This window comes from Aquarana catesbeiana, linkage group LG07 (assembly GCF_042186555.1).
Source record: "Aquarana catesbeiana isolate 2022-GZ linkage group LG07, ASM4218655v1, whole genome shotgun sequence".
In the NCBI taxonomy this organism is placed as follows: domain Eukaryota; kingdom Metazoa; phylum Chordata; class Amphibia; order Anura; family Ranidae; genus Aquarana; species Aquarana catesbeiana.
This window is the reverse complement of record NC_133330.1, coordinates 97,577,928-97,603,419: the sequence shown is the minus strand read 5'-3', so window position 1 is coordinate 97,603,419 and position 25,492 is coordinate 97,577,928. Positions and strand designations below refer to the sequence as shown.

At 40.5% G+C, this 25,492-nt stretch overlaps 1 protein-coding gene across 1 annotated transcript in view; it reads left to right on the top strand.

Annotated features, from left to right (window-relative positions):
* Window positions 1–25,492, top strand: part of GTPBP1 (GTP binding protein 1) — a 126,295-nt gene that overhangs the window by 36,362 nt on the left and 64,441 nt on the right. Inside the window, exons 3-5 of the mRNA XM_073592522.1 lie at window positions 1,600–1,780; window positions 4,244–4,592; window positions 21,444–21,567. Coding sequence (XP_073448623.1) covers window positions 1,600–1,780; window positions 4,244–4,592; window positions 21,444–21,567 — 654 coding nt within the window. The remainder of the gene's footprint in view (window positions 1–1,599; window positions 1,781–4,243; window positions 4,593–21,443; window positions 21,568–25,492) is intronic.

The following is a 25,492-nucleotide window of genomic DNA, read 5'->3' as shown; positions in this document are numbered from 1 at the left end:
ATCTCAGCAGGTCCCCGCTCTGTGTAATATGGCCACCAAATCCTCCTGAATCCTCCCTGCTGCACTTATGGGCAATGGTAAGCTGCATTGATGGGAAATGATATGCTGTAATTATGGGCACTAATATGCAGCGCAGATTGACAATGATATGCTGCACTAGATGGGCACTGATGGGCTGCACTGATATGCATTGTGTTAATATTGTTAAGGCTGTCGTTAGTTATTTTTGGAACTTAATTCTGTATAAAACATTTAACAGTGTAATTTTCATGAGATAATTTTACAAGAGCGTGTTTAGGGGTGGCTCAGGGTAGAGGATGGGGGGGGGGGCGTTTGTAACTGTTGGCGAGTAACTTTTAAGGCCTAGCTAGTGGCTCAGGCCTTAATTTTGAGCCCTGTTGTAGTTCATGAAGTATAAAGTGGTGCTCCCGCGCTATCACTGTAAGTGGGTAAAAGAACGAACTGCCACAAACACAGATAGGGTAAACCCGTGGCCAATGGAATGTAGAATATATTGCACTGTGTGGTTCTGCGCTGTTAAACAAAAATAATGAATGTGGAAAAGTGAAGAAAATCACAATCCGAAAGATGAATCCAATAGATATATGCAACACTGTACTAATTGTTACACAAGTACCTAAATATGTATAAATACGTGGTGAAATAAACTCACAAAATGATTAATGCAAAAAAAAAAAAAAAAATATATAAAAGCCCAGAAAAAAAACTAAAATTAACACTATGTGCTAGTGAACATGTTCGCATGACTAAATAGATACTAGACATGTAATAGACCATAAAGGTTGGAATATAAAAGTCCTGGAATAAATCAAGTGTAGATGATATCAGAAGTGATAGATGCTTTTACCGTGCTAAAGGAACATATAAAAAGTGTCTCCTTTTCCAGTGCAGTGACACCTCTGTGCTAGTTGGCCTCTCGTTTTACTGCTGTAAGGTAACAGCATAAGTGACTGATCTGGTGGTGATCCAGTGGCTACAGTTGTTCCTGTTATGGTGGCTCTCTAAAGTGGATAGTTCTGGCTACCTCTATGGCTCCTCCTCTTTGGCCTGGTTAGTAGCTCTCTAAGGTGGATGCTGCTCTTCTATGCTGGTCTTGTAGTCTGGGGATCCTTCCCATACTTTTCTGCTGCCCCTGTTGAGTACTCTTTCCTCTTCTGGAATCTGACACCTCTGGGAGTGTCCATCTCTGGCAGCAGTCAACGATAAATGAATGATGTGGCTGTGTGGGCCACGCCCCGCACCGCAGCACTGTTTTTAAATTCTGACAGCGGGTTCGGAGAGGAGATTCCCCACCTGCTGTCAGAATGCAGATTTCAAAGTGTGTGGACAAAATATAAAAAAATACTCCAAAGGGGTTGATGAAACAGTGGGAAAAGAAACTCTACTTTTGTTTTAGGAGCCTGCTTGAAGCACTGATATTCGTTTTCCCTGCATGTTGAAATATTCTTTAACAAATCAAATACAGACGCCATCCTTTTCAATGTGGAAGCCATAGGGCGTGTGTGGGTTTTTGTTTTTTTTTTTTTTTTTTTTCCCCTATACTACCTTTTTTTTTTTTTAATTTATTTTTCATTTCAGATGGTACAGAATATGGGCTAAATGAGAGTGATATGGAGGCATCTGTGGCTACAGTAGCTAGCATGGCAGAACAGATTGGTGCTGACATGATCCTGCTGCGAGAGCACCAAGAGGTTGGAGGCAAAGTACGAGACTACCTGGTGCGCAAACGAGTGGGAGATAATGACTTCTTGGAAGTAAGGTGAGATCACCTATTCAGATGTTTGTGTCTGTGTGCTACATTATTATTTATTATTGGTTTTATTTTGTGAGGAATTGAGTTCATATTGGGTACAGCAATTAAAGCTGAACTATATGCATACATAAAAGGCCCAAATCAATACATCACCGCATTAAAGTGAAAAAAAATTGAATTCTTCCCTGTTCAGAGCAAGGACATTGCACAGAGTAGTGGCTTACCTCCTCTTTTTCGATCCCCCAGCTGGTGCTGTCTGTTATGCCTCTTCAAGTGCATAGGGCTTGCTGAGGCAGCACCTGTGTGGGTGCACTCCTGTGCCGGGCTATGTACGTCCTTAAACACTTATTGCCGCTCGGCCACACACCCTGCTCCCTCCTCGCAAGATTTGACTGCCAGCAGTGGGAGCCAATGACTTCCACTGAGTCTGAGCCTCCTATTAGGAGAGGAAAACAGGGCTGCCGTTGGGCATCAGCACTTGATTGGGCTAAGTGTTTAGGGATGGGAGAGGGGGAGGTGCTGGAAGGTTTTTACCTTAACTACTTACAGACTGGAAGAATACCCCCTTAATGACCATGCCAATTTTTGCGCAATAGCAATGTGTAGCTTTAACTGACAATTGCTCGGTCATGCGAAGATGTTCCCAAACAAAATTGACATCCTTTTTTTTTTCCCACAAAGCTTTCTTTTGGTGGTATTTGATCGCCTCTGCGGTTTTTATTTTTTGCGCTATAAACAAAAAAAGCGACAATTTTTAAAGAAAAACAAATATTTTTTACTCTTTTCTATAATAAATATCCCCTAAAAAAAAAATGTAAAACAAATTTCTTCAGCAGTTTAGGCCAATATGTATTCTACATATTTTTGGTTAAAAAAATTTGCAATAAGCGTATATTTGGTTTGCGCAAAAGTTATAGCGTCTACAAAATAGGGAATAGATTTATGCCATTTTTTTTTTTTTTTTTTATTGCGGCGCACAGATCAATCAGTGCTAGCTATAGCCATCAGTGCTATAAAAATGCACGGATTACTGTGTAAATGTCACTGGCAGGTAATGGGTTAAATGTGTTCCCGGGGAGGTGGGACTCACTGAAGGAGGAGAAAGACCGCTGTTCCTGCATTCGCGGGAGCCCGGCGGACATCGCAGCCACGCGCATCAGGTCCCCCGCCGTGCAGCGAGCGCGAGCCTGCTATGGCTCTTACAGGAGCCGACATACAGCTACGGCGATTTGCGGGAACGAGCCAACCTGCCACAGTATGATGACGCCAGCTGGTTGGCAAGTGGTTAATGCAGAAAATGCATTATTGTAAACCTGCTTCTGGGCCCTACTACGGGTACAAACAACTGCTAATGTACACATGTGGTATTGCTGCAATCGTCAGGAGCAGAATTTATTTTGAGGGGTTGTTTGGTGGTAAATTTTGGTAACAGGAAATGTACAGATAAATTTAAAAAAAAGATTATTTTGTTTACTAGTTTTGGGCCACATTTCTTTTTGATAAAAAAAGAGAGCCCAACTTGTCCAGAAGAAAAACAATTTTATAATATGATACACAAAGTAGTTGTAGTTGTAGTTTTACACATGTCAAGTTGCAAAATTGTGCTTAGGCACTTGTTTTACCCATAGAAGGGAAGGGGTTAAAAAAAAAAAAAAAATTTCAAGAAAAAAACACTTTGCAATTGTGAGAGAAGAGGGATGGGAGGGTGAAGTTTCACCTTGTTTTACCTGGCCTGACAGTTTCGGGTGTCGAGCTCCTCTTGACCCATTTTGTTACGTGAGCCTTTTGGCGTTTGTGTTGCCCACCCCCTTGGTTGGACTGCTTTTGGAATCACAATAGCCTGTGTACTGTACTGTACTGACTAAGAAATAGGATTTTTTGGCTTGCCACTAAACCTTCTTTGGGTACAGAACCATGGATCTTTTAGTCCTTAACCATGGGCTAAGATGCAGCTATCAGGCAACTGAACACTGGGGGAAAAAAATCTGCATCCCTTCCGATTCCCATCTAGCCTCAGTTTAGTAATAAGATCATAAAGAGGGGGAAGGACCAGTGTCTTGTACTAGATTCCAGGAGACTGACTTTACTGTTGAGACAAATACTATTTTTTTTTTTTCCTTTGCACATGATTGTACATTCAAAGCAGACCTTGCATCAAAATGCATTTTTTGTTTTTTAACCCACCCCTCTTTTAACAATCGTTTAAATATGGGGCTATTCGCATGTATTACTTCTATAGTGAGCTGACAAGCATTGTTCTGCACTACAATCCCAAGCAATGCTGTCAGCTTGGAGTTCTCTCCTGCTGAACTACAGACCTACTCTCTCTCTCCATCTCTAATGACACCTTTTTAATAAGATTTCAGTCTTTTCAGTCTTTCTTCCCTTCCTGATACATTTATAGCTATGTTCTGTGAATAGTAGAAGTACCCAAAATAAGCATATGTCTGTTACTGTGTTCTGTTGTAGGGTGGCTGTAGTTGGCAATGTGGATGCCGGGAAGAGTACACTTTTAGGAGTTCTGACACATGGAGAACTCGACAATGGCCGTGGTTTTGCCAGACAGAAACTCTTTCGGCACAAGCATGAGATTGAGTCGGGCCGCACCAGCAGCGTGGGCAATGACATCCTAGGCTTTGATAGCCATGGACATGTTGTAAACAAACCAGACAGTCATGGAGGTAGTCTGGAATGGACCAAGATATGTGAGAAGTCTTCAAAGATCATTACTTTTATAGACCTTGCTGGCCATGAGAAATATTTGAAGACCACTGTATTTGGAATGACTGGTCATCTACCAGATTTCTGCATGCTGATGGTGAGCTCAAGCTTTTGGTATTTTGTGTTGTACATAAAACTTCTCTTTGGGTAGTACCAGTTTCCTTCTCTTTTGCAGCAACAAAATGATAGTATTTGCTATCACCTTAAAGCTGAACTTCAGGGAAAACAAAAATGTTCTCCAAGTGGGGCTTTTCCTGCACTGAACAGGTTAAGTGCTTGTTTATTCTTGGGGTTCCAGTATAAAGGACTTTCACTTGTCCTATCCCTTACTCCCCTGGTAACCAGTTACAAGTCCTTTCTACTAGTAACCTTGGCATAAACAATTATCTAGCTTTTAAAGTGGTTGTAAATCCTCACTTATACCCAGTGAAATGAATAACCTCAGATAATACACAGATGAAACAAATCCTCCTATGTAAGTTTTACTTTATCTGCAGTCTTCTCTTTTCTACATCCCTTCAAAAGTGCTGAATTTTTAGATAAAATCCTTTGCTCTGTAAGGCGCTTCACACACGGCACAAGGAACAGAGGAAGGATGCAGAGCTGTGTTTACAACCACTTTTAAGTTACGCTTTATGTAATTCATTATTATATTTTTAGCAACACTTGTGTAATTTTCCACCCAACTTTGTTGGTAAAAGAAACATTTCACTGCTGCTGGTCTCTAATTCTAATTTTCTGCCTGTTTCTTCCAACACTTTTTGAAACGCACCATTAATATCATTGGAGATCACAGTGGAGGTAGAACTCAGTTGACTTGTGGTGGGTTGGTCACTCAAAGGGGTATTGGACTCCATTCACATCTAGGCATTTCTATTTTACAGGTGTTTTTCGGGTGTTAAGTATAAACAGAAAAGTCAGTGCTACTACCCATACAACATAGATGGCAGAGCTCCCGGGTGCTCGATCCACAGTTGCTGGCTGAATAAAGTAATGTAGGAAAAAAGATCCGCACTCCGGTTGTTGCTCTTTAAAAAAAAAAAAGTTTTTATTGGCAAGCCACAGTGAACAAACGCAAATTAAAACCTTTGATGCGTTTCAGCCTATAAGGCCTTAGTCATGTTTTTGTACAAAAATTTTCAAGGTTGAAAGCTCACCAACATAAAAGCAGTAAAACGCCTGTAATCTGCCAAATAAGCTCATGTACTTTTTTTGAGCGACGGGCGTTTTTGCTTTGGGCGATACAATGTTCAGATGTGAGCAGGGGTCATTGAAATGAATGGTATTTGTCTTGTTAGGCGTTTTTAGAGCTGAGTCTTAGAGCAGAAAAACGCCTAGGTGTGAACGGAGCCTAAAAGTCAGAAAGGGTATTAAAAGGCATCCAAAGCTATTTTTTTTTTTTTTTTTTTTACTTTTCTATTTCAGGTTAGAGCTCTTGTCATGCTTTTATTGCACAATGAGGAAAGGAGAGAGCAATATTTTAAAGGTCCGTGAATTAAGTGATCTGTAACAAAAAAAAAAAAATTCTAGGTAACCAGCAAACTACTTGCATTGCTATTTTTTCAAATTAGGTTGCGAAAGTAAAAAACAATCGAGTACATTTTGTCTTTTATTGAAACCAGATACCCCAAGTCAAGGGCAAAACTATCTCGGTGACTGTAGTAGAGGTCGACTGATATATCGGCCGATATTTGGCTTTTTTTACTTAAAGCGGGGGTCCACCTATCTATCGTGTGGGGTTTTTTTTTTTTTTTTTTTTGAGTTCATTCACAAACTTTTCTTCTCAGCATTACATACTCACATATTGTGTGTAATATGTCCGCCTGTGTCAGATTTCGTCGGAAAGAATAACTTATATTATTCACTGCAGGCGTTTCCATCTTCATTGTGGGCATTTGAAGCCCACAAGCATTTATTTCCTGGATGCGGTGAATGCTGTGCTCCCAGCATTCGCCGCTCGTTCCCGCACATGCTCAGTGGCATCCTGGGAAGCCTGAGACTAGCTCCCAGGAGTCTGGGAGAGGCTAGAAACACGCCTACTCCCACGGGAGGAGAACCAGGAAGTGCAAAGAAGAATAGAAAAATAAAAGGTAATTACGGCGATTTTAAATTTTTTTTAAACGGCATGTCAGCATCTAGGCAAGGAAGAGAATACATACAGATATTGTTCAAAATTTGGGTGGAACCCCTCTTTAATCGGCATCGGCAGATTGTGCTGATAAAAAAAGCCGATTATAACTTCAGCGGGACTTGCAAGTGACTTCTGTAATAGAAGTCAGTGCAAGTTGTCTGAAGTTTTCTTCTCTCCTCCCTGGGCAGCCTGCCAAATCTGATAAGAAGATACATTGTATCTCTTCAGGTTTTTTTTATCAATAGACTGAACTGGTGTGGAGGAGTTCTCAGTTTAACCATTTAAAGACTAAATCTTTTCTGACACTTGTTGCTTACAAGTAAAAATCCTGTATTTTCTGCTAGAAAATCACTTAGAACCCCCAAACATTATATATATTTTTTTTTAGCAGAGACCCTAGGGAATAAAATAGCGGTTGTTGCAATATTTTATGTCACACGGTATTTGCGCAGCAGTCTTTCAAACGCAATTTTTTTTTTTTAAATACACTAATGAAATAAAAAAAAGCAGTAAAGTTAGCCCATTTTTTTTTCGTCCGAAAGCTTTGATTACCTGTTTTTGTGTATTTAATATTTAAGATATAGTTATTTTTTTTTTAAATCTAAATCATACATACTGAACTGATTGGAGGTTTGTTTTGTTTAATAAATGTAAAAAATTTTCTGTATCACTTATTACTTAAGGCTGCTTTCACACTGGAGCGGGCATGCGTTGACGGTAAAATGCTGTTAGTTTTAGCGGCGCTATTCGGCTGCTAGCGGGGCGCTTATAACCCAGCTAGCGGCCGAGGAAGGAGTTAAATGCGCCCCTGAAGCGCTTCTGCCGAAACGCTTTGTAGGCGCTTCGGCAGCGGTGCGCATTCATTTCAATGGGCAGGAGTGGTGGTATACACCGCTCCAAAGATGCCGCTTGCAGGACTTTTTTTTTAACATCCTGCCAGCGCATCGCCTCAGTGTGAAAGCACTCGAGCTTTCACACAGACTGCAGGGGAGCCGTTTTACAGGCACTTTACAGGCGCTATTTTTAGCCCAAAAGCGCCTGAAAAACGCCCCAGTGTGAAAGGGGTCTAACTGTTAGATTTTATGAGATGAAGGGAAAAAAAAGAAAAAATCGGCCTAATATATCGGCCCCAAAAAAAATCGGCATCATATATCGGCCATCGTAACCGCGATTTCTAAATATCGGCATCGGCCAGAGAAAAACCCATATTGGTGGACCTCTAGACTGTAGATATATCCTTCTACACATACACAGTATATTAGTTTTTGAAGCTTCAATAAAAAGGATCCAGGTTGTATTAGAGTAGTCTTGCATTGCTGACACAGGTATACTGTACCTACATATTGGATGGTAGATATGAACGGTAAGAACTAGAACATTGCAATTTTGGTGTACATAGATTTAACTTGCAAGGCATCTAAAATTTTCCATTATTTGTTAAAATTATTTGTCAAAACACTACAACAGATTCAAAGATATTGCTGCATAGTGAAGATTTATTTTGAAAAAAAAAGTTTTTTTTTTTTCATGTCTGGGTAACACATTATGTGGATGAGTACAATAAATCGTAATAGTGCCAAGTGCTTATGAATATATTATAAAATAAATATATCTAACAAGGAAAGAATTGTAGGATGTTTTTTGATAATACAACATGGGTCCTTTTGCATTAAGGTGTCAAAAAGAAATGCTATGCATTAATCTAGAATGAGATGCTGTTTCTACAGTTATGTACAGCCAAGGTTGTTTTGTTCTTTTGACTTGGGGTACTTGTTTTTACTTTTAGATATAATTGGAAAACCTTTTTGGGCCAACAATACTGATCTTAAAAGATTTGACACATTTTATTTAAAACTACAGTGTTGTGTGGTGTTTTGTGTTGGTTATTTTTTTTATGCAATGGCCTTTAAAATACCAGCTTGGCCATGTGTTTTGATGCAAGGAACCCTAACTATGTTCAGAACAGTGAAGATCCAGAAGGTGTACAGTGGATATAAAGTCTACACACTTCTGTGATGTTAAAAAAATGAGACAAAGATAAATAATTTCAGAACTTTTTCCACCTTTTTAATGAGACCTATAAACTGTACAATTCAGTTGAAAAACAAAGTGAAATCTTCTAGAGGGAGAAGTGAAAATAAAAAAAATAAAATAATTTGGTTGCATAAGAGCAGGTTCACACTGGGACAACTTGTCAGGTGACTTAGCCGCCTGACAAGTTGCTTTCCGTTCTGTACAATGGAACCGTGCTAATAGGAGCGATTCAAGTCGCTCCGACTTAGAAAAAGGTTCCTGTACTACTTTGGGGGCGACTTGCATTGACTTCTATTTAGAAGTCGTTTTGCAAGTCGCTGCTGTTGTCGTGTGCAGGTCGCCTGAAGCAGTCATGCTGCAAGTCGTGCTGCCTCAGTGTGAACTGGCTCTAAGTGTGCACACCCTCTAACGGGATGTAGCTGTGTTCAGAATTAAGCAATCAAATGTAAACTCCATGTTAAATAGGAGTCAGTACACACCTGTCATCATTAAAGTTCCTCTGATTAACCCCAAATAAAGTTTTTAGCTGTTCTAGTAGATCTTTCCTGGCATTTTTTTAGTCACATCCTACAGAAAAAGCCATGGTCCACAGAGCGCTTCAAAAGCATCAGAAGGATCTCATTGTTAAAAGGTATCAGTCAGGAGAAGGGTACAAAAGAATTTACAAGGCATTAGATATACCATGGAACACAGTATAGACAGTCATCAAGTGGAGAAAATATGGCACAACTGTGACATTTCCAAGAACTGGACGTCCCCCCAAAATTGATGAGAAGAAAACTGGCCAGGGAGGCTGCCAAGAGGCCTACAGCAACATTAAAGGAGCTGCAGGAATATCTTGCAAGTACTAGCTGTGTGGTACATGTGACAACAATCTCCTGTATTCTTCATATATCTGGGCTATGGGGTAGAGTGGCAAGATGGAAGTCCTTCTTCTTCTTTTTTTTTTTTTTTTTTTTTTTTTTTCTTACGACATCCAAGCACGACTAAATTTTGCAAAAACACATCTGAAGTCTCCCAAAAGCATGTGGGAAAATGTGTTATGTTGTGATGAAACCAAGGCTTTTTGGCCATAATTCCAAAAGATATATGTTTGGCACAAAAACAACACAGCACATCACCAAAAGAACACCATACCCACCGTGAAGCATGGTGGTGGCAGCATCATGCTTTGGGGCTGTTTTTCTGTAGCTGGTACATGGGCCTTAGTCAAGATAGAGAGAATTATAAACAGTTCCAAATACCAGTCAATATTGGCACAAAACCTTCAGGCTTCTGCTAGAAAGCTAAACCTGAAGAGGAACTTCATCTTTCATGCATGACAACAACCCAAAGCATACATCCAAATCAACAAAGGCATGACTTCACCAGAAGAAGATTAAAGTTTTGGCATGGCCCAGACCTGAATCCCATTTGAAAATAATCTGTGGGGTAATCTCAAGAGGGCTGTGCACAGGAGATGACCTTGCAATCTGACAGATTTGGAGAGTTTTTGCAAAGAGGAATGGGCAAATATTGCCAAGTCAAGATGTGCCATGCTGATACTCATACCCAAAATGACTGAGTGCTGTAATAAAATCTAAAGGTTCTTCAACAAAGTATTCGTTTAAGGATGTGCACACTTATGCAACCATATAATTTTTTTGTTTTTTATTTTTACTTCCCCCACCTAAAATATTTGTTTGTTGCTCAACTGGGTTATACAGTTTATAGGTCACATTAAAGGTGGAAAAAGTTCTGAAATGATTTTATCTTTGTCTCATATTTTTTTTATATCACAGAAACCTGACATTTTAATGGTTGTGTAGACTTTTTATATCCACTGTATGTAGATGACTAAAATCTGCTGGAGTACAGGCTGTACCCGTGCACACCACCAAGTCAAACTTCAGTTTTCATGGCATTGCTGACACCTATTTTCTGCACTTTCCACTTAGTAGGATACAGTAGTTTTATTTACAGTGCCTTGAAAGTATTCATAATCCTTGAAATTTTCCACATTTTGTCATGTTACAACCAAAAACATGAATGTATTGAGATTTTAAGTGATAGACCAACACAAAGTGGCACATAATTGTGAAGTGGAAGGAAAATGATAAAAGGCTTTCTTATATTTTTTTTACAAATGAATATCTGAAAAGTGCGGCGTGTATTTATATTCAGCTCCCTTTACTCTTATACCCCCAACTAAAATCTAGTGCAACCATTTGCCTTCAGAAGTCACCTAATTAGTAAATAGAGTTCACCTATGTGTAATTTAATCTCAGTATAAATACAGCTGTTCTGTGAAGCTCTCCGAGGTTTGTTAGAGAACCTTGGTGAACAAACAGCATCATGAAGGCCAAGAAACCAGACAGGTCAAGGATACAGTTGTGGAGAAGTTTAAAGCAGGGTTAGGTTATTAAAAAAAAAAAAAAAAAAAAAATCAAGCTTTGAACATCTCGCAGAGCACTGTTCAATCCATCATTCCAAAATGGAAAGAGTATGGCACAACTGTGTACCTACCAAGACATGGCTGACTGCCAAAACTGACAGGCCAGGCAAGGAGAGCATTTATCAGAGAAGCAGCCAAGAGGTCCATGGTCACTCTGGAGGAGCTGCAGAGATCCACAGCTCAGGCGGGAGAATCTGTCCACCGGACAACTAATTAGTTGTGCACTCCACAAATTGAGCCTTTATGGAAGAGTGGCAAAAAGAAAGCCATAAGAAGTCCTGTTTGCAACTTACGAGACGCTATGTGGCGGACACAGCAAATGGGTGGAAGAAGGTGCTCTGGTCAGATGAGACCAAAATTTAACTTTTTGGCCTAAAAGAAAAACGCTATGTGTGGCGGAAAACTAATATTGCACATCACTCTGAACACACCATCCCAACCATGAAATATGGTGGTTGCAGCATCATGTCATGTTGTGGGGATGCTTTTCTTCAAAAGGGACAGAGAACCTGGTCAGAGTTGATAAGAAAGCCATTTCTTCTTTCCAAGTTTCCCACGGAGGCAGGCCGGGGCTGGTACTCCACGAGATATTCCAACCAGCTTTATTTCCATACACCTGGAGCAGCGGTTCTTTTTCTTGTTGGTCAGAGTTGATTGATGAAGCCAAATACAGGGCAATCTTAGAAGAAAAGCTGTTTTCAGATATTTATTTGTAAAGAAATTTGAAACACATTTTATCGTTTTCCTTCCACTTCACAATTATGTACCATTTTGTGTTGGTCTATCACATAAAATATATTTACGTTTTTGGTTATAACATGACGAAATGTGGAAAATTTCAAGGGGGTATGAATACTTTTTCAAGGCAATGGTAGGTGGAATGCGTCTTTATTAACTGATATCTACGAATCTCTGACTAGAGCAAATTGGTAGAACACTTGAAATGTATTTCAGTTGTATGCTTTTAAATGGTTATTTTGTATGTAAAGGATATCTAAACCCAAGAACACAAATGTAATTTCTTTATTATACATTACAGGACGGTATACAGGAACAACCCCCCCTTCCCCACAAATGTTAGTATTGTGTTTTGTGTGGTTTTTTTTTTTTTTTTTTTTTTTTTCTATTGTCCTCTAGACATGTGTGTTCTTTTTGCTCTGAAACGAAACCTTCCTCTTCCTTTTTTTTTTTTTTTTTATATCAAGATACATTTTTTTGTCTACCAAGTTTCTTTTCTGGCAGCACCCTGGCCCTGGGGCTCATTTTCAGCTTTCAAGGTCAGCTGACCCTCAGAGCCTAGAAGGCCATACTCAGACCCCACTGAGAAATGGGGTGGCCTGTAAATGTGCCTTTGTGCACTAGACACTGCTGGGCGATCACCCTTTAGTACCTGTAGTGAAGCATTGGTGGAAGCTGCAGGCTGCTTTACAGGTCCAGGGATTTGGGTCACGCTTAAGTTGTCCCCTTGCACTTGAAGACTGTTAGTGTATGCCCACTGGGAGGGTGAAGTCTGGTGTAATCCTGCATCCTGTGTCATCCTGCAGTGTAGTTTTTGGGCCTTTATGAAGAAAGCCCTGTAGTTTGTGCCTCATTAGGGAGTATTTCCACAAATGGTTAATTTAGTTCCACCAGGCACAACACTTTGGTCACAACTGACAGGTGGATTGCCATTTTGAATTCAAAACCATTTTCAGAGATTCGGGATATGCACTCTACGGAGTCTGCACAGTGTCATTTCTATAGGACCCTATATCTACACGCGGGACATAACTATCAGTAGAATGTGTCCCTTGTGCTAAGGTCTCTTCTGTTGGCTGAAATTCTCCTCCATTCATACCCTATCTCCCCACCCCATCTCTGCGGCCATAATAGTGTAGCAGAAGTTTTATAGAATGGTGGGAATAGTCACAGGCTCTCATTATGAGCTACAGCTTCTATGGAATGGACGGGCAGATGATTTAAAGGTCCATCCCCTCCAGTCCATAGATCCAGTTTCATTATATAGAAGCTATACAAGTGGCGGAGCTGAGGTTAAAGGACAGGCTTTGTTGGGCACTCTTGATGGGAACCTGTGACCACTCCCACAGTTATATTATCCCCGACACACCAGATGATTACAATGGGTGGGCGTTGCATCGATAGAAGAGGATTTCAGCTAACCAAAGAGGCACCAGTGTAAGGGGCATGCCCTACTGACTGTAAGTTTATCTCTCTTGTGCGCATATATAATAATTATTAATTTTTGTTATGATTGCACTTAGGCTTACGTTGGTTAGTCAAGTCCATCTAATTTGGCTAATGCATCTGATACTACCCTCTCCCTAAATTGACAGTACTGCAGTCCTGTTATTCATACAGTAGTGTGGAGACACCTTAAGGCAGGAAATGTTACTGGACGGATCAGTCTCTTAAGCCCAATTTACCTCCTTAACTGTTTGCATGGCAAAACATGACAGTCTCTAAACCAGCACATTCGCCCACACCCCTGGAGTCTCTAGCTCGGTGCCCCTATGATGGAAGGGCATAATGGATGTCAGCTTCTCAAGTAGACGACTCTTCTCTCAGTGCAAAGAAAGCTCATTTCATGAACCGCATCCTGAAGCTTAGAGCAGTTTGGTTATTCCTTCAATGCTCTACCTTTTTTGACTGCTGGGTCACTCGGTCAGCATTGTTGGACAATGCACAGCAGTGGCTTACATCAATCACCAGGGGATACTGGAAGTCTTGTTGCTCAAAATAGAACTAACTGACTTGGATGGAACGTCCCATTCCAGTCTTATCCCAAGTTCATATTCCAGGGTTGGAAAATTGGCAGTTGTCAACGTTTGAACTATGGGGAATGGTCTCTTCACCTGGAGGCGTTTTCAAGACCTCTGTCGATCAGGATGCCAGACGTGGACCTCCTGGCTTTCATGTTTCACCATAATATTCTATGATTTGGACTTTAATCACAAAATTGTCTTGTCTTCTTTGTCCCTATCCTTACCATCCTAAGAAAGGCATTCTCCACTATCTGGATGTGGTGTACACTGCATTTTTCTCATCTAAAGCTTTGTTTGAACAACCAAATCTTTGTCATTCCTGAGAGTCCTAACCTGGGACAACCTGATTCTCGTTCCACCCCATCTCCATGTAAATTTGTAAACCTCTTATTCAAACCTATGTGAACTCTACTAGCTGTGTTAGAGCTTCTTTGGCTTTCCAGCATCAGGAATCTGTTTCTCAGATGTACAAGACTGTCACTTGGTCATGTGTTAAAATGTTTAACACATTTGCTAGCTTTGGTCATAAGGTTCTTCAAGCGACCCTGTGAGCCCTCTCAAACCCCTTAATTTTTCCTGTTATGTGTATGCATCTTTGTCATAATATGCAGATGACTGATTTTGCTGCTCAACAAATGGATGATTATACAGACATTTACCTATTGTTTATCCGGTGAGTTTACTACCATAGGGGTGATAAAGCAGGAGGTGTGGTGACGGTCAGAAAATAAGGACATGAAAAAAAAATTCCAAGTTTTATGGAGTCATGAGTTCAAGGTCACCACATCCCAATAGAATAAGAACCCACCATAAGTGGGTGGGACTTTAAACGTGACCAGGAACAATACATTTTGTCAAATAGATCACATTTTTTTTAGAAAACACGTGTATAAAGACTCAAGAGGCAAAAAAGTACAATAGTATACTACATATAAAATATATTGCATGGTACGTGCAGACACAGGCTGTAGTGGATGAACCCAGCGTTTCCAGCTTGATGCCATTCTTCTGGGGCTTTTTAACATCCAAAGCCCGGTGTCTATTGAGAGAAAAAAAACGTGTGTGTGTGTGTGTGTGTGTGTGTATGTATATATTATACAATGTAACTCTTTTTTGTTATTGTTTATCAAGACAATTAAAGAGGTGTGTGTGTGTGTGTGTGTGTGTGTGTGTGTATATATGTGTGTGTATGTATGTGTATATGTGTGTGTGTGTGTGTGTGTATATATATATATATATATATATATATATATATATATATATATATATATATATATATATATATATATATATATATACACATACACACACACATATAAAGCGTACCAGATAATGGTGGTGTCCCAATAATTGGGGAATGAAAATTCTGCAAGTAATAACAAGGAAAAGCTGCCTGTATGCATCCCAACAAAATAAAAACGCTCCACACAGATTCCCCAGTGAAGGTCCGAACAAAAACGTGGGCCTAAATCAGATCAAATGATGTGAAAAAGTATGCACTAATAGGTTGTGAGCATAAATTGATATAGATATAACACATCTGAGCGACCTCCATAGGATCATACATACCCGTGGAGATAGCGCATCAAGGGTATCACCGCACAAAAAGGATGCATTCAGTATATGTGAACCAACTGAGGGAATATATAGTATATTTCCAACACGGGTAGTATACCTGTAGTAGTACATATACAGTGGGGACAGAAAGTATTCAGACCCCCTTTAAATTTTTCACTCTTTGTTATATTGCAGCCATTTGCTAAAATCATTTAAGTTCACTTTTTTCCTCATTAATGTACACACAGCACCCCATATTGACAGAAAAACACAGAATTGTTGACATTTTTGCAGATTTATTAAAGAAAAACTGAAATATCACATGGTCCTAAGTATTCAGATCCTTTGCTCAGTATTTAGTAGAAGCACCCTTTTGATCTAATACAGCCATGAGTCTTTTTGGGAAAGATGCAACAAGTTTTTCAGACCTGGATTTGGGGATCCTCTGCCATTCCTCCTTGCAGATCTCCAGTCCTGTCAGGTTGGGTGGTAAACGTTGGTGGACAGACATTTTTAGGTCCCACAGGGATGCTCAATTGGGTTTAACCCTTTCATGACTAAGCCTATTTTTGAAATTTGGTGTTTACAAGTTAAAATCCGTATTTTTTGCTAGAAAATGACTTAGAACCCCCAAACATTATATATATTTTTTTAGCAGAGAATCTAGAGAATAAAATGGCGATTGTTGCAATATTTTTTTATCACACGGTATTTGTGCAGCGGTGTTTTAAACGCAAATTTTTGGAAAAGTGACACTTTCATGAATTTTAAAAAATCCAAACAGTAAAGTTAACCCAATTTTTTTTGTATAATGTGAAAGATGATGTTACGCCGAGTAAATAGATACCAAACATGTCACCCTTTATAATTGCATGCACTCGTGGAATGGCGACGAACTACGGTACCTTTTAAATTTCCATAGGCGACGATTTAAAAATTTTTTACGGTTACCAGGTTTGAGCTACAGAGGAGGTCTAGGGCTAGAATTATTGCTCTTGCTCTGACGATCGCGGCGATACCTCACATGTGTGGTTTGAACACAGTTTACATATGCGGGCGCGACTTCCGTATGCGTTTTCTTCGCTGCGCGAGCTCGCGGGGACAGGGGCACTTTAAAAAAAAAATTTTTTTTTTTATTTAATTTATTTATTTTTGTACTTTTATAAATTGTGTTTAAAATTTTTTTTTTTTTTTTTTTTTTACTTTTATTGCTGTCACAAGCAATGTAAACATCCCTTGTGACAGTAATATGTGGTGACAGGTACTCTTTATGGAGGGATGGGGGGTCTAAAAGACCCCCCATCCCTCCTTTACACTTCAAAGTATTCAGATCGCCGAAAAAGGCGATTCTGAATAATGTGTACTTTTTTAAATTCGGCGCCATTGGCAGCCGAGTAAACGGGAAGTGACGTCATGACGTCGCTTCCGCATTTACAACAAGAAGGCTGGAGCGAAGCCGCTCGCAGCTTCGTTCCAGCCCGCCCCCAGCCGCCGAAGGCAGCCGAACGGACACCGGGCCTGCCGATCGCACGGGAGGCCCGGTAACAGCGGCGGGAGGGGGGGGATGTCCCCTCCCGCTCCTCTGGTATAACAGCCGAGCGGCTTTTAGCCGCATCGGTTGTTATACACGGGTAGCCGATCGCCCGCTGTAAACAACGGTACCGGGATGATGCCTGCAGCTGCAGGCATCATCCCGGTATAACCCCGGAAGGCAGAGTACGCATATGTACGTTCGGTCGGCGGGAAGGGGTTAAGTCAGGGCTGGCTGGGCCATTCAAGAATGGTCACGGAGTTGTTGTGAAGCCACTCCTTCGTTATTTTAGCTTTGTACTTAGCGTCATTCTCTTGTTGGAAGGTAAACCTTCGGCCCAGTCTGAGGTCCTGAGCACTCTGGAGAAGGTTTTCGTCCAGAATATCCCTGTACTTGACCGCATTCATCTTTCCCTCGATTGCAACCAGTCGTCCTGTCCCTGCAGCTGAAAAACACCCCCACAGCATGATGCTGCCACCATCATGCTTCACTGTTGGGACTGTATTGGACAGGTGATGAGCAGTGCCTGGTTTTCTCCACACATACCGCTTAGAATTAAGGCCAAAAAGTTCTATCTTGATCTCATCAGACCAGAGAATCTTATTTCTCACCATCTTGGAGTCCTTCAGGTGTTTTTTTTAGCAAACTCCATGCAGGCTTTCATGTGTCTTGCACTGAGGGGAGGCTTCCGTCGGGAACCTCTGCCATAAAGCCCCGACTGGTGGAGGGCTGCAGTGATGGTTGACTTTCTACAACTTTCTCCCATCTCCCGACTGCATCTCTGGAGCTCAGCCACAGTGATCTTTTGGGTTCTTCTTTACCTCTCTCGCCAAGTCTCTTCTCCCCCCGATAGCTTAGTTTGGCCAGACGGCCAGCTCTAGGAAGGTTTCTGGTCGTCCCAAACGTCTTCCATTTAAGGATTATGGAGGCCACTGTGCCCTAAGTGCAGCAGAAATGTTTTTGTAACCTTGGCCAGATCTGTGCCTTGCCACGATTCTGTCTCTGAGCTCTTCAGGCAGTTCCTTTGCCCTCATGATTCTCATTTGCTCTGACATGCACTGTGAGCTGTAAGGTCTTATATAGACAGGTGCGTGGCTTTCCTAATCAAGTCCAATCAGTATAATGAAACACAGCTGGACTCGAAGGTGTAGAACCATCTCAAGGATGATCAGAAGAAATGGATAGCACCTGAGTTAAATATGAGTGTCACAGCAAAGGGTCTGAATACTTAGAACCATGTGATATTTCAGTTTTTCTTTTTTAATCTGCAAAAATGTCAACAATTCTGTGTTTTTCTGTCAATATGGGGTGCTGTGTGTTCATTGAGGAAAAAAAATGAACTTAAATGATTTTAGCAAATGGCTGCAATATAACAGAGTGAAAAATTTAAGGGGGTCTGAATACTTTACCTCCCTGCTGTATATTTGATAATATATATGTATGCGTAGATAGAGGAGAAAAAAGGGAAATTACTACTGATTCAGCACCTACCGGAAAGGAGCATATACCTATTCTTCCCATCCAGCAGAGGAAAAGCCTTCCAAAAATGGACGAGAACTAACCATGTCATTTAGGCCTGGGGGTAGAGTAGCATTTAAATTGATTATGCAGCGAGTTTTGCATTGCAACAAAATCCTATTCCGATTGCCCCCTCGGGCACTAGGATGTATTCTGTCCAAAATTAAGCATTTAATTTGGGGAGTTTTGCTGCCATGAGCATCTCCGACATGTCTGCCCAGTGGAAGATCAGGTTTAGATTTTTTTTCATGCTTAGAATATGTCTATGTGCTCTTTTATGGAATTCTTGTTTTTGGTTTTACCGATGTAAAAGTATCCACACTGGCATACCAGCATATAGACAACTCCAGCCGTTTTACTTTTGGCAAAATGTGCCGGTTTGAAAATCTTACCACTTAGCAATTTGATGTTATTTCCAATATACATGTATTTGCAGTGGTTGCAGCCACTGCATCGAAACATACCCAAGCGTCTCCATGGGTGATTGTGGAATTCTACAGTGAATTCACTTTGTGTGTGTGTGTGTGTGTGTGTGTGTGTGTGTGTGTGTGTGTGTATGTATATGTATATCTTGGTTCTGAGGTAGGTAATTGAGGGGCTAGTTGGAAAAAATGGACTTAATAAAGGGTCAATAGTAAGTAAATGCCAGTACTATGATACATTGGCATTTACTTGTATTGTCTGGTGTATCGTGTGATAATTCTCGCATCGTTGGAATGTCTCGGATCAGAATTGCCTGGAATATATTTATTAAATAATAGATCATGTCTTGATCTAGAGTTCACCCCTTAAAAGCCTTTTTAAGGCATGTGGAGGAATAGCCTCTCAAAAGCAATCTCTCGCAATTTATTTGCCTCTTCACGAAATCTAGCCTCACCTGAACAATTCCAACGGATTCTCAGGAATTGGCCATAGGGAATAGATTTTATTAGTGGTGCCGGATGGGCACTGCTAGCGTGAAGTATTGTGTTACTTGCTGTCTCCTTACAGTACAGGGAGCTAGCAAGTGTACCGTCTTGTAAATAGAGACATCCAGAAAATTTCTGAGGTGTTATGGGTCATGATAAAATTTAGGTTGCAGGAATTTTGATTAATGGCTGAAATGCAGTCGTTCAATAAGTCAAGTGATATCCCCCCCCCCCGACAATCAAAATATCGTCTATATAGCCATACCAACTTAGTATCTTGTCAGTTAAATGGGAATAATTGTCGCCCATCAAAAAGGCCTGTTCCCACTCCCCCAGGTACAGGTTGGCATAGGCGGGGGCACAACAGGTCCCCATTGCCACACCCTGTACCTGGAGGTAGTGGGAACCATCTAAAGAGAAAACATTATGAACCAATATAAATTCCAATGCTGAAAGGATACATTCATTAAAAGGACGATTGTCCTTGTGTGACTGAGAAATGGCATGACTGACAGCACTGATGCCCTGCTGGTGGGGGCTGGAGCTATAAAGAGCTTCTAGCGGCAATACCATTTCCTCTAAATTTTGAAGGAGGTGCAAGGTAATCCCTGATATGAGGGTAAATTGATAACATATGACCTGATCTGTTCATCTATGAATTTACTTCGATTTTCCATCAAAGCCCCGCAACCCGAAGCTATAGCTCGTCCTGGGGGTTATTTTTATTTTTTGTGAATCTTTTGGTAAACTGTAGAAGGTTGGTATCTTTGGATGAGGGGTACAAATGAAATCCCAGATTTATCAATTACATTATTCAGGTAGGCATCATCTACCAATATGTAGAATTCTTTGTCATATTTTTCTATCAGGGATCTTGAAATTTTATATTGGTCATCGTAACAATATTCCTACCCTTATCAGCTGGCTTTATTGTGAGGTGGGTTTGGTTGTTTAAAGTGGTTATAGCTGCCTTTTCTCCTACTGATGCATTATGGTACGTGCCAGAACGAACACTGAGTTTGTTGATGTCTCTGGTGGTCATAGTCTAAAAGGCTCCTAGGTTGATATTCTAACTAAGTGGGGGAAACTTATCAGATTTCTTTTTTAATGTGGATTTAATTTCTATTTTTTTCTCCTTATTAGTCATAGTGTTTGCTTCAAGGAGAGTTTCTAGGTCAATCCTGTCAATAAAATCCAAACCATCCTGCTCATCAGCCAGTTCTATTAGAACATCAAGGTCAATTTCATTCGAAGTTTTCTCCCTCTGAGTAGGTACAGTGTCTTTACTATACATATTTCTTGTGAATAGATACAAGTCTTTAATAACTTCAAATTTTGTCTGTCTGATTCTGGGCAAAAGGTAAGACCCTATAGTTTGTAACGAAGGAAAACTAGAGACAGATTGCCCAGATGGGCCACCACGTGCATCAGTTTAGATAGATATAGATATATAGATATATTTATATTTAATTTTTTTTTTTTTTTTTTTACTGAACTACTGATTCAGCACCTATCAGAAGGGGCATATTCCTATTCTTCCCATCCACCAGAGGAAAAGATAGGACACATACCGTATGGATTAACTTTATTCGTGGGTTTTTTTTTTTTTTTTTTTTTTTTTTTTTTTTTTTTTAATGTAACTACATTATGTGATCATAAGGATGTACATAATTCATGGACTACATAACCGTATTACTTCGGTATACTTACTTTTCCACAAATTTTCTTTGGGCAGCTATGCTTTTGTTCCTGGATACTGTCCTGTAATGAACTTCAAGAAAAGGGTTTTTACAGGTATAACAAAAATCTTATTATATTGCAGGTTAACCATTCCTTAGATGTTGTGACTGCACTTGTTTACTAAAAAGAAAACCAATGCAATGACCATGTATAAGGACTGGTATAAGCTACACTATATAACATTTTGTCTTTGGTTTTAGATACGCTTAAATTATCCCTCCCCCCCCCCCCCCCTTTTTTTTTTTTGTCATCACAAAAAACTTATTTAATGAACTGAATATTTGGGAGTAATCATATATATTTTTTTTCTTTTTATACTCTTCCTTTCCACAGGTCGGCAGCAATGCTGGCATAGTGGGCATGACTAAGGAGCACCTCGGTCTGGCGTTGGCATTAAACGTTCCAGTTTTTGTGGTGGTAACAAAGATTGACATGTGTCCAGCAAATATATTACAAGGTGAAAAGATCATCCGTTTTTGTGATTTGTGATGAGTACAACAGTGAGTGGGGATCAAACTGTAGATTATTTTTACATTTTCCTGGTAAAGCATAATATGTATTACAAAGCATCTTGAGCTTGGGTTTCTACAAAATATGAAATGTTCATCAAAAATTTACTGGGTTGAAAAGCCTAAATTAATACTTTAATACTATTAATATATACGCTACAGAGCAAATGCTTGTTATTCATAGACCCTAGGTTATAGTACCTTCAGGTGATTGGACATTGGCAAAGTTTTTTTGACAACATTCCTCCTGGGTATATGCCCACTGGAATGGGTGAAGCCTGTACCCTATATAGGGACCAGCGACATGGACAGGTCACCCTGTTTCTCTGCCACTTACTGTAGTCCCACAGTAAGTATTGGGCATAATGCATCCATTAATTGCTTTACACTCTGTGTATTATATGTTTAAACTATCAGGGAACCTGGAATGTGTTTTGAAACGTATCCACTAATACAGCGTTAAACGTTTCAAACTTGGTGCTAACATTCACTCAGCTTAGTCTCAGGTAGATGAGCAGGTGTTGCGTCATACCACAGGTCACACAGTTGACCACCACTTTTGCCTTTTATAAGGTATGGGGGGCTTCCTTCTACCCTCTTGCCAGAAAGACTTTTTACTACAGATTGGTCTGCACCCGGATTGCAGGACACTATATCTTGGACATGCTAACCCTGTTTCCACATTCTTGCTCTTTTGTGTGGATACCCTAGAACAAGTCATGACACAAATCTCCAGAATGGCTTCAATTTCTATTCACATGTGCAGAATCTTGCGGCTCAAAGCCTGGTCAACTGGAGCTGCCTGCAAAAGATCCCACACATGTATGCCCTTTGGGTGGACATCACTTTGTTTAGCCACTTGACAAATTTATCACAGAGGGAAAGGTTCTTGCTCCAAAGGTTCAAAATCCCTTCTTCAAGGGCCTCAAAACACCCAGGCTACAACTGCTAAACCCCTTCTTTTCAGTGGAAGACATGGAACACAAAATTTACAATGTCAATTCCAAAGTCGTCTTTCCTTTTCTCTGGGTCAGACGTCCCAAGCCTTAGGGTTCAATCAGTGGATTTGAAGCTAAATATAGAGTTTAAAACGCTACACCTTAACCTTCCTGGTGGCATTCCCGAGTGTGGCTCGGGGTGCGATTTCAGTATGATTAGCGATAACTCCGAACCACACTCGGGATTGCATCGCTGGATCCTGGAAGAGGTTACTTACCTTGCCCACGCGATGCACTCCCTCTGTGTACGGCGGCCGGATCCTCCGCCCGATGCACTGTGTGCCCTGGCTTCCATTCCCCGCGAGTGTTGCGACGCAGGGGGTGGAACCGGCGGCAAATTCAAATAGTATAAAGCACTGATACATTGTAATCCTATTGGATTACATTACTAAATAAAATAAAATTGACCTTAGTTTGCCCCCCAGTGCTTTCCCCAGTACCCTTGCCTGCAGTTTTACTGTACTTTCTGTCTGGAAACTGCAGAAAGACCATGGCATCAAAAAAGCACGCCCCTACCTCCAAAAGCAGTATATGACCTGCTGGAAGACAGCGATACAGAATCGCTTGCAGAATTGAGTGATAGCGATTTGTGGGAAAGTTCGTCATCGGGCACGGAAAACGATTTCAGCGATGATCCTGCGACTGTGCCCAGTGATGTGCGGACTTGGTGCTCGATTGACTGAGGTATGGGGCATGTAGTGCCCCCAAGATTCCCGTTTACTGGAGCACCCGGTATCAAAGTGGAGGTTTAAAATGACAACCTCTTGGCATACCTCCAACTCTTTTTGACCGATAAGGTTATTGAAAAAATTGTTACGGAGACAAATCGGTGCCAGGAGCAACAAGCTGCTACGCATCAGTGGTTTGCAAGGAGCAGAAAGTGGGAACCGGTGACCAAAGAGGACATCTGCAAGTTTCTGGGCCTAATAATTCTTCAGGGAGTGGTGGGGAAACCCCTGCAGAAGTGGTATTGGACAACCAACAAATTACTAGCCACTCCTTCTTTTTTTTTTTTTTTTTTGTCATGTCGGAGTACAAATTTTCTCTGTTAATGAAGTATTTGCACTTTGAAAATAATGAAGAATTTGAGACTTCTCATACAGCACCAAAACTCAAAGATTTGGGAGGTATATCAAATTATTCAGAAAAATTTCCAGCAGACCTGTGTACCAGATAGAGACATCAGTATCAATGAAAGTCTAATGGTCTACAAAGGAAGACTCAGCTGGATACAGTATATCGCATCAGAGCACGATTTGGCATAAAATCATTCATGCTATGTGAATCGAGCACTCGTTACATGTGCAGTTCGGTCCTATACACCGGGAAAGGCACCAAATTCAATGAAAGATTCAGTAATTATGGAATAGCAATCGCTTCAGTTCTTACTTTGAGCCATTGCTGAATCAGGGCTACTTTGTAACCACAGACCATTTTTACACTTCTCCAGAACTCTGATTTCCTTCTACAGAACAAGATGGAGGCATATGGGACCGTTAGGGCTAGCCAGCGTGACATGCCACCAACCTTTGGCAATAAAAAGCTCAAGGCAGGAGAAATAGTTGCCTGGCAGAAAGGCAAAATGATGGCGCAACAAAAAAGATGTGTGCCTAATGAGTACTATTCACAAAACCTCTACTGTCATGGTACACACAAAAGGTGAAAAAGACATAATGAAAGTCGTGATGGACTACAACAGCACCATGGGAGGTGACCAGGCCATGACATTTTATCCAGCGATGAGAAAACAACAAAAAAAAAATTACAAAAAAGTCTTCAGGCATCTTCTTGAACAGTGCCTGTGGAATGCCTTTTTTCTGATAAAAAAGAGTGACAAGCATGTGGTTCACGCGGACTTTGTTTGGTAAGTTGCCGAACTTATATTTCTCAAGCACCACACATCGACTGTAAATGGATCTGGACGTCGTACTGCTGGCATTGTGAACCCGGAACGCCTGACTGGTCGTCATTTTATGGACCACATTCCACCAACAGAAAAGAAGTCCGCACCCACAAGGATGTGTGTGGTTTGCTGCTCTAAGCGTGACGACACTGGAAGGAAAATCAGAAAAGAAACCAGGTTCTATTGTCCTGATTGTGACGTTGGACTTTGTGCTGTAGCATGTTTTAAAATTTTCCATACCCGGGATGTTTACTGAAGCAATATGACTACTAATATTGCACCCTTTGGCCAAAAGTCAGTGTTTTTGATTTTATATTTATTGAATAAAGTGTTATGTTGTTAATATTTATAGTTATTTATTATAATTTATGATTTTGTGTTTCAAACTTTTTATCATACCTGAGATGTCTATTAGACTCTGGTTTGGACAGATTTAAGTGAGTTATTCCTAGGAATTACAGGCCTGCAATATAAAATGCCAACTTTCCATGCAAAATGGTACCGCTTTCAGCACCAAAAATCTAAAATAATCATACCGCCAGGGAGGTTAATCACGGTCTTCTCTCAAACCAACCAAAATCTGCTCAAGGACAGTCAGATTTGCAGAATCCCCTGAACCATCTTTTACCAGTGAGTAGTCATTCCAGTACCTTTGGAAGACGGGTTAAAAGTATTATATTTAAACCTGTTCTCATACCAATAGCATCAGGAGCATTCATCCTATCCTGCACATAAATCGCTAAACAAATACCCCCAGGTTCTAAAGTTTTAATATGGAATCTGTAAGATCAGTTATTGCCTCCTTTGTGACAAGGGGAGTAATGGCATTTGTAGACAGACATCCAAGATGCCCATCTGGATTTTTCCATTTACCAAGTTCAGTAGTGCTTTCTACGTTTCGCAGTAGGAGCATTTTTGGGAATTTTTTTTAATCAGTTTATTTTTTAGTAAAATTTAATGGAAGGTTTATAC